The sequence below is a fragment of the Pocillopora verrucosa genome, chromosome 4, assembly GCF_036669915.1.
Source record: "Pocillopora verrucosa isolate sample1 chromosome 4, ASM3666991v2, whole genome shotgun sequence".
NCBI lineage: Eukaryota > Metazoa > Cnidaria > Anthozoa > Scleractinia > Pocilloporidae > Pocillopora > Pocillopora verrucosa.
The window spans coordinates 15,901,836-15,911,195 of NC_089315.1; the positions used below are offsets into that span (position 1 = coordinate 15,901,836).

Here is a 9,360-nt window from a genome sequence, read left to right on the forward strand (position 1 = left end):
CAGTAATTATATAGGTTTCCTATGGTTTGTCTGTGAGATTGTTCTGAAATATGATGTCGAATGCTTGAGCTCGTAAGTAGTGCTGAAGTAAAACTTTGAAATCACGGACTAGTTTGTCCTGATAAATTGCTAACTTCCGTAAGGGAGTTTTGCCAAATTACAAGCTTAACTTCAAGATGGGAAAGGAAAAAAATTCTTTGTGAAACAGTTAGAAAATTCACACATTCCAGGGATCGTTTAATTTGGAGGACCTCTTCTTTCTCGAATGAAAAAACTTTATGGAGTATGGCACTCAGGACAAAATGGCTTTGTCTTGGCTTATTGCACTTGTGTTGCTAGCCTACCTTAGGAAGAAAATAAATATGTGGTAAATGTGTCTTAGTTTTGCGGGATAAATGTATTAATTAAGTTAAAACGTGCGTTTTGTAAGACAGCGCCGCCATTCTGTTTTAACAAAGACCAATCAATCATTACGCTGTTAAAAAAACGTTTCTTTTTATATTCGGTATTTCAGCACCGTTGCAGTACATGTAAACAATGCCTTAACCACTGGTCGAGGTAAACGGATATAAATAACATTTTTCCTAGATGAGGTAATATAGAAAACGCCCTATATATAGACGTTTGTAACGCGGTCTTTATGATCAATGCCCCTGAGACTTACGGAAGAACAGGTAGAAAAGGCAATTCTCAACATGAAATATCCCATCTTCGTTACCATCGTTTTCATAGGAATATTTCAGTCTCAAGAAGGTTAGTAAACTCCTTACTCTTTTAGCTTCCTTGCAGTATTTTAAGTAACTAAATTACCAAAATTGCAGACGGCAAGTTGCTAAGAAAATTCATTGTCAAAATTTTGCTCCTTCAAGTTCAAAACTAAAACGCGATGAAACACATATTTCGATTGACCTGATCCAAAACAGTGGATAACATCTTTGGAATACTCAATTTATCTGATTCTCTTTAGTTCGAATCATGTGGAAGAAGGAACGAAAACCGAATGATATTCATTTGCATTGGAAACGGATATCGTGATAAACTAGATATCTTCCTGACTTTTCCATAATGTTTAACGTGGTCGTCAGTGACCATCAATTTCTAATTTGCAATTTGAGCAAAGAAAAGGAATTTGCAAGAAGCTTGAATCCTAACTCAGTGAACTACTTTTCTTTGTCGTAAGTTTATTACAAATATTTTAAACATTTTCTTTATCTTCTTTGTTGTTTTAGTTTTTGGCTGCGGCGGTGGAAGCAAGCCTAAGCCAAAGCCACCAACACCAGGTAAAACTACTTCTTGTTGTTTATTTCTCCGTAATGTGAAACTGGATTTAGAAAAAAAATCGTCTTCAAGGTTTGAAGGTTTCATGATCAGTTTAAAAACTTCAATCACAAGTATACTTCTATAACAGACTCTAGAAAATCTATCAGTTTCTGCATACAATGAGAGGTAAAGTCATGACGCACTTCAAGGTTTTTCTATCCGGTTTCAGTCTATCCGGTTTCAGTCTATTATTTTCTATCCGGTTTCGGTCTATCCAGTTTTTATATCCGGTTTCAGTCTATCCGGTTTTTCAATCCGGTTTCAGTCTACTGACATTCCATCACAAATGCAACACGCCATTCAATGTTGCCGTGTGTCTGTTCTGTAATAGATGAAGTTTTGTAACAGATGACGTCAAAATGTGGTAAGAACAAAAAAACTGAGGCACAGAGGTTGAGTAGACTTGTTGGAATAAACTAAACCAAGAACTACAGCAACTCAAGCGAGAGGCGTAGACTCTTCTCATTTTTCAAAAGAGACACTCGAAGACTCGTCAGATATGTATCCAAATACGTACCCCTCTATTGCATATCACGTTGCGCCTTGACACTTCAAAGCATCTCTAATTAGTCATCACTTTGTTGACTATGGTAATGTTCGTCAAATTGATCACATTTTTTGGTAACTTCCAGGTGGCAGCAAATGTTTTGCGCAGATTTGCTCCAGTAATCCTTCCAATCAAATAAGAGGAACAGATCGGCATGGCAGTGGTGCTTTTGGAGCACCGAGGGGGTAAGGCGAACGTATCGTAAGATGCGTCAAATCCTAAAATAATTTATATTATACACGGTTTGGGTATTTCTACATTTGAGGGGGCCGATCAACTAAAATACTGGGTCAGCAGCATACAGAAATTATCTGTTTCAGTGAGAGATACAACTGGATTAGCGTCAATCATATTTTGAACAATTCCGCATTGAAATGTCATCTAAAATATTTAGTAAAATTTTAAACGAAAGAGCGACTCATACAGTAATTGAAATAATCACTTTAAGAATCCCTGGGCGATCTCTGAGCTTTTGCTGTGTTAATATTATGCCACATAATTATTTAATAGATAGACCTTTATGAACACGTTCGTTATCTTGTCCAAGAAAGTTGTAATTTCTGTCGCTATCAGTGAAAAGGCAACAGGAGAGATCTTATGATAGATGCACTAAAGGCTTTTTTTGTGAACCATAATGTCAGCATTTTGGAGCTGACAGATTGTACTCACAAAAAGATGCAAACTATTGTCTCGTTATGTTTCATATTTAGGAGTCGTACCCATAAAGGCGTTGATATCGTGTGTGCTGTGGGATCTCGTGTGTACGCTCCATTTCCCGCGAGTGTTGTCCGTGGACTTACTGTGTATAGTGCATCGAAACATCGCGGCAAGCCATACAACACTGGCCTTGAACTTAGGGGAACTGGAGCCTGGGCAGGTAATGAGCCAAAAGAAATAAAACGTAAAAGCACGAAGAAAATTTAAATAACCTTCAGCTATTCCCCCTCATTTCAAGAGAGTTGAGTTTTTATCTATTTTCGGATCCCCTACAAAACGTTATGATTCAGGCACAGACACTGCCGAATTTGGAAGTGATTTGCGTTCAAGATTAATTGGACGGGTCACTTAGTTGTGACCAACAATTTTTATGGCCTGGATATTCTCTGTGGTTCATTTGGTAGAGCAGCCGATCAACCGAACCTATTGATGGTTCGCTCCCTCACGGGAGCTCCCTCGTTTTCCTTTGTCCAACGCTTGTGAAGAATAAGTCACACTTTTCTATATTAAAAAGATTTACACACCAGAATAAAAATACTCTCCCTCTTTGCTACTTTGTTTTTTTAGGTTATAAAGTAAAATTGTTTTATGTGAGGAAGACAATCAGCAATGGAAGAATCGTGGCTTCAGGGGATTCCATTGGCACCATGACTGACAGGGCATCTGTGGACCCTGGGATGACAAACCATGTTCATGTGCAGCTCTACAAGGATGGGGCGATAGTGAATCCCACTTCTTTTGTTAACTGTTAGGGTAAGGACGGGTCGTTTTTGTTTTGCTTTTATTTACGGATGAATAAGATAAGGGGCAAACCAATGATTTGCAGTTAAAGTGAAAAAAAAACAAACAAACCGTGAAAGATTCTTGAAACCAATGAACAAGTGATGAGGAGAAGGAGGAAAAACGAAATAACCAAAGAAAATAGGAAGGGCCGAACGATGAATGGGCGAAAGACCGTACAAAAGAGCGAGTAAGGGAGACGCAGTGAAGCATCTTGGTGAAAGTTGTGCATTACTCATTGTTTTCCTAAAACCAAAAACTCAGTTTCACCATATGCATCATACTTTGAATGAATGAGTTGCCATTAATCGGATCCATGAGTCTGCTCAAAGTTTTCTGGGATCACCACAGGGTCAAACTTTGCAAATTGCTTGAAAGAGATATGTGGCGTTAAGAAATATAAAATATTAGAAAATTAGCTTTAACTGTTTGGAAATAACTCAATGAAATCTATTCCGTTGTGCTAACTTGTGTACAGCCTTTTTTCAAACTTGTTTCTGTCTTCAATGAAACAACCTTTCGCCATAGATTTCTTTCAAGAAAGTTGCTATGTTTGACACATGCTGATCCCAATTCATTCACTGGCCCAGATTAGGTGTTGAGCAACTCTTACTAAATCAAGTCTGAACGTTTGCTAGTTTGTTTTGTCCATAGAACTAAACTGGTTTTTTTTTCTCCTTTCAGAATCTGTTGTTAGGCTAGCTGTAAGGAGTGATTTTTAGCCTGCAATAAATTAGCACAAATAGTTATTTCAACAGTGGAGTAGGAAAATAAAAGTTGTTCAAATCAAAGAATCTGACATGCACTCGTATTATTTTTTCTAAGTTGATAAACTTCTTGTTTATCACATCACTTGAGGACAACTTTCAATTTCGTTTCAGCGTACGGTTGACAAAAAGGAAACCCATCCCATTCTCTCAAAAGCGTGTGTCTAAAGCCGGTGATACACTTGGCGATTTACACGCCGATCGTGGCGAATTTAATCACCAGCGAAAATCGCTGATATCAAACAAGCCAGATATTGGTGATTTACAACGGCTATTGACGAAAATCGCAATCGCTGCATTGGGCACACTTGACGATATTTGCCGATCGGCGTATAAATCTCAAAGTGTGTCGCCGGCTTTGCAGGCATGGTTTTTTCATGTGAACGTCTAATACCCCTCCGCGAAATGTGACTGCCATTTTGAATTCTTGATTTACTTCGCGTGAGGCAAGCAAAAACGAGGCGGCGTGTTTGGCGATCGTGTTTCCAGACCGTTCTCTCCGGTCGATACACTGACGATGCTCGACCTCCCCAAACCTGAGTAAAGTTTCGTAAATTGTTGTCTGTGTTATTGACGAGAGGATTTACGATAATATTCGGACGAGACGAAGTGTAGCGTTTAACCCATTGGCTGTTAATGGTTAGCTTACTTCTGACAATATCAGGAATCGGTGAACACTTCCAAAAAATTGATTTTTTTTCTTTTTTTGTCATAACATTCCCGTGGGTGAATGCATTTAATGAAAATAGTTAAAGGTTCCATCGACTTATTTTATGGGAGAAGTTAATGGAGATATCATTTTTGTAATCAAATGAAACGTACCAGATGCCGTTTTTTTAGCTGTTAAAATAGGACAATTTGAAGAAGTTGCCAAGAAAATAAAGTAAAATAAATGCAAAGTAATACAAATAACTTAAAAAGATAACTAAAACGGTAACAAAAAAGTAGAAATAAATAGAATTAATTAATTTTGAAAAATCAAATATGCATGGTGTTTAAATATTTTTATTATTTCTTTGAAAATAAAAAGACGCAAGGAAAGGTACATGTAGGTTATTTACATAATCAGAGATTTTTTTTCACCATCAAGGTTATCTTTTCCTGCGAGCTGCCTGAGTTTTGCTTGTACTCAAAGCTGAATGTGAGCCAGAAATGCTAGCTGGAAGAGAGAACAAATGTTCTCCAAAGTATTTGGTTGCCAGGTCTCGTTTTGGAAGAGTTTGTTGAATTCCCCTTGATTTGGACAAAGGTCGTTTTGAAGAATGAGATGAACATACTTGATGGACCCTGAAGCCACAAGAATATAAAAATATGATCAACCTTTTGACCCCTATGAGTGACTAACATCTATCTTCTCCTTACAATATCACCCCTGAATCAGTCATTAAGGTCATGAGAATAAAGGAAATGATCACCAACAAGAGAAGCTCTTGACTTTTAAACAAATTCTTCTTGTTAGTACTTTAACAAATGTATGGATAACTGTATGGAGAATATGCATACTGATGTTTCTCTGGGTGTGGATGCTTCAGGTTGGGGGGTTTATTAGTTGTGTCTTGTAGTTCAATTCAGTGTGTTTGAACAGAGTTCACCAGAATATTCATAGTAAATAATATTTCTTTATAATGAACACTGAAATTATTTAAAGTGACTCTTCCTGCATTTTCCAAAACAATTGGAGGACAATGAAGAAGAATATTCCACCCAAAAATGTACAATTCTGAGTCTATATTCAAACATTTCTTAAATGTAGACCCCACAGAAGTTCCTATCAAGGCCACTTGCTTTTCAGCCAAACCTTGCACTAATTTAATTCTTGCTATGCCACCCCTACATTTTTCCAAAACAGTACAGGAGTCAATTTTCTTTGAATTTAACTACAACCCAGTAATAAAAAACAGCTTAACAAATGTAAGATTAATTTGGAGTTGTAACCCTATGAAATAAGTGGAAAATACTTGAACACAGTGATTGTTTATCTATATGTAAAGCACAACCCCTCTGCCCTTGATATTTAGCCCCCACAATATTCTATAACTATATCTGTACCTTTCCTCAGATCCCTCTGGTGAGACAAATATTTCCGACTCTTGTTTAATGATATTTCTTTCCACTGATGTTGGCTGGTGTGCCAAATCATACTCAATTTTCTTCTGCTTGGAAGTGCAAAACTTACAAGGAGTTTCTCCATTCACTGTGAATATGTGAATAGATATTAGTAACTAGTAAAAAATAAAAAAGCCAAAAATAAGCCTGAAACTGGCATAGAGAAGTTTGTAAGGTTTTGTTTGCAACATGTTAAGTTATGTTGTAAGTTGATATTATCTTAAGCTTGCTTTAACTTTTAATGTATATTGCATGACAAGGTAAAGAAAACAATAGAAGAAAGGTAAAAGGTTATTACTAAGGGCACTTTCAGCCTTTGGAACAGTTACAGATATATACTGAAGAGCGTTCTGTTGAGATGGAAATGTGAAAGAGGAAGTCCCTTCCCTTTCCTCTCTTTTCTCTGCTTTTCATGTCTCCCTTGCCTTCATTTAATTTCCCATTCATTGTTATTTTACAACTCAATATCTACCTGCTCTAAGAAATGAATTAGGATTTCCAGTCCTCTTAGCATAATCAAGTGGTACATCACCACTGCCATCCTGTGCATTCATGTCTGCACCATGTTTAATGAGGCAGCTCACGCTCTGTAAGTGAGCTCCTAATGCGGCTAAATGGGCTGGTGTTGCACCAGAACCTGAAGGCCAACATGGTGGGTATTACATTCTCGATCCATAAAATATTGTATTGAATTGTCTCATGTCAAGGTTAATTAATTCATGTAGAAGTCTTTCCTCTTAATGCATCTATATACAACATGTACATGTATGTAAACATGACAGTCTGTAGAGTTTCAGGTCTTTTCTGTAATACTGATGAAAGCAGTGATGGGAACTTTAAGAGGGATCATTTTTAGATTGCTCACTAACATCATCTCTCTTTAGTATGACAGAACCTGTTTCATTACAATCACATAATAGCAAAGATGTGTTTAGGTGTGGGGCAGTAATAAACTTCTAGTGAAAGAAAAAACTTTACCATCTCTGATGTTGGGATTAATTCTGTGTTCCAGGAGCCAGTTAACACATTCTGTAGCACCATTTTGTGCAGCCTAAAAATTGATCATGAAATTGTCACTAGTGTCTAAAATCAAAATTTAACAACTACAAGAACAAAAAAAAAACTATACTCAAACAAGCAAGTTGGAACACTCAGAGCTCTACAACAGTTCCACCATACTCACCACATGAAGCAAAGATTTTCCAGATCTGTCTCTAACATCTATTTTTGCCAGCCCTGAACCCAACACAAATACCAAACAGGGGCAGTTATTATGTGCTGCAGCATAATGTGCTGGAACACATCCTGCTGTGTCTCTAGAATTTACATCAATGTCACTGTGTGCAAGAGTTTTCAAAGCTTCCAAGCCTCCAGCACTTGCTGCATAGTGAGCTGGTGTGCGTCCTTGATCATCAACACAGGTTACCTCAACATCATTTTCTATTAGACACCTGAAGTGAAATGACAAACATTACATTTACAACATCACAGTTTTCACTGAAAAGTGTCATAACAAGGAAACAGTACAATAATAAGTAACAAGAGAATATTTTGTAAATAGAGTAAGAGAAATGTTAAGTTTTGAGCTCAGTAAAGAAATAGAGAAAGATATTTTTTGTCTTATCCCAAGCTTGGGACAAAGAAAAAATTCTGAGTCCCCATGGGAATCAAACCTCAGAACTTCAGATTCCACCTTCCGCATCCTGCATACTGCTAGGATCAGCAATGAGAGAATATTTTCTACATCTAAATTATAAAATGGTTCACGCCACCAAATTTAGCAGAGAAATCTGTGCAACAGCTGGAGAATTCTCTGATCTGTGTTGCATGCATGATAACATCATGCAGGCTTTAACTCTTTACTCCAGTAACATGTCTTTTTGGAGAGAGAATTTCATTTGGAGCCCAGTTATACATAAATATTATTGAGTACCTCAATGCTGCTCTATGATTTTTCATTGCTGCCAAGTGAGCTGGAGTACGTCCCTGTTTATCCTCTAACACCATGTTACTACCATTCGTGATTAAGATTTCCAGACATTCACTTTCACCGTGATATGCTGCCAGATGAGCACTTGTTTGTCCATTGGAATCAACAACATTGATATCTGTCATATGCTTCAGAAGTTCTTTCACCACAAGAGTGTGACCACCAATGCACGCCTCATGGAGTGGGGTCCTTTGCACATTGCTACCTTTGATAGGATCTGCACCTGCCTAAAACATTTGATTACTTCGGATAAAACTATTTGTCATGTGGTTTTTCAGCAACATCTATATCCCCTGAAGAAGTATTGAACTTTACCTACATTTTTAAAAGATTTCAGTTCACAGAAAACACAAAGGAGGATTGCAAAGGGCCCGGGAGAATGTATTGAAAAAGTCCCCACGAGGATTCGAACCTCAGACCTTCGGATCATCGGGGCGCGGAATCGTGTCCCATACTCGTGACAAGACGAAAAACGTCTTTCTCAAATTCGAATATCTTAGGACAACGTATTACTTTTAAAGGATGTTCAACATCCCGGCTGAAACTACTCGTGAGGTCTGTCAATCCAGTACCGCTCCATTTATCATTCCAACTTACCTTAAGAAGCTGTCTAACAACCGTCAAATGCCCATACCCGGCGGAGCGATGCAAAGCGGTCCTCTGAGCTCGATGGCCTCCAGCTTTCTCGTTCACATTAATACTTTTATCTAAAAGCAGTCGGGATACAGTATCTGAATCACCTCTTTCAGCAGCCTCCTGCAACGGAGGCAAGGAGAAACTGACAAAATCCGATGGCAACGGTGGATTAAGGTCTTCACTTTTTGCACTGATATCTCCTTCGCCAAGCTCGAAATCCTTCGCTCGACTTGCCGTCAATGATGTGTACAAACTAAGATCAAAAGTGCGTGCACTATCTACTTCCCTTACTGACATTGTTCAAAGTCGAATTAAAAAATATCAGTTACTTCCATTGGCAACTTATTTAGTGTTTTGACGCCATTTTGTTTCCTAGGACCCAATCTTTTAGGAAAACTCGGTCGTACTCTCAGCTGCTAAATCCTGGGATCTCGCAGCATCCTGGGATCTCGTCCAGCTTGACACTTCAGCTTCAGTTGACAGATGTTCCTCAGTTT

The 9,360-nt window shown here is 37.9% G+C and overlaps 2 protein-coding genes across 3 annotated transcripts; one reads left to right on the forward strand and one right to left on the reverse strand.

Moving 5' to 3' along the window:
• The first annotated feature begins 604 nt into the window (after positions 1-604).
• LOC131796100 (leukocyte cell-derived chemotaxin-2-like) lies at positions 605-4,158 on the forward strand. The gene is made up of 6 exons (XM_059113741.2): positions 605-753; positions 1,230-1,280; positions 1,953-2,052; positions 2,578-2,744; positions 3,152-3,337; positions 4,049-4,158. Exons 1-5 carry the CDS (start codon positions 648-650, stop codon positions 3,334-3,336), a joined length of 609 nt encoding a protein of 202 aa, XP_058969724.2. The 5' UTR covers positions 605-647; the 3' UTR covers position 3,337; positions 4,049-4,158.
• Positions 4,159-5,120: 962 nt separating this feature from the next.
• Positions 5,121-9,285, reverse strand: LOC131795648 (ankyrin repeat domain-containing protein 65). 2 transcript variants are annotated; one of them, XM_059113241.2, is made up of 7 exons: positions 8,825-9,285; positions 8,171-8,454; positions 7,421-7,688; positions 7,216-7,288; positions 6,710-6,874; positions 6,181-6,325; positions 5,121-5,418 (listed from the first exon to the last, which is right to left on the reverse strand). In XM_059113241.2, the coding sequence occupies exons 1-7, from the start codon at positions 9,158-9,160 to the stop codon at positions 5,223-5,225; spliced, it is 1,467 nt and encodes a 488-aa protein (XP_058969224.2). In that variant the 5' UTR covers positions 9,161-9,285; the 3' UTR covers positions 5,121-5,222. The 2 variants fall into 2 exon arrangements, with proteins under 2 accessions (XP_058969224.2, XP_058969232.2); XM_059113249.2 differs by lacking the exon at positions 6,710-6,874.
• Between the last annotated feature and the right edge of the window lie 75 nt (positions 9,286-9,360).

Coding starts and splice junctions, on each gene's coding strand:
- LOC131796100 (XM_059113741.2), top strand. CDS start 648: ATGCCCCTGAGACTTACGGAAGAACAGGTAGAAAAGGCAATTCTCAAC. Junction 2,053..2,577: donor GCTTTTGGAGCACCGAGGGG/GTAAGGCGAACG, acceptor TTTCATATTTAG/GAGTCGTACCCATAAAGGCG. Junction 2,745..3,151: donor GGGAACTGGAGCCTGGGCAG/GTAATGAGCCAA, acceptor TTGTTTTTTTAG/GTTATAAAGTAAAATTGTTT.
- LOC131795648 (XM_059113241.2), bottom strand. CDS start 9,160: ATGTCAGTAAGGGAAGTAGATAGTGCACGCACTTTTGATCTTAGTTTG. Junction 7,289..7,420: donor GAAAATCTTTGCTTCATGTG/GTGAGTATGGTG, acceptor ATCAATTTTTAG/GCTGCACAAAATGGTGCTAC. Junction 6,326..6,709: donor TAATTCATTTCTTAGAGCAG/GTAGATATTGAG, acceptor ACATATTCACAG/TGAATGGAGAAACTCCTTGT.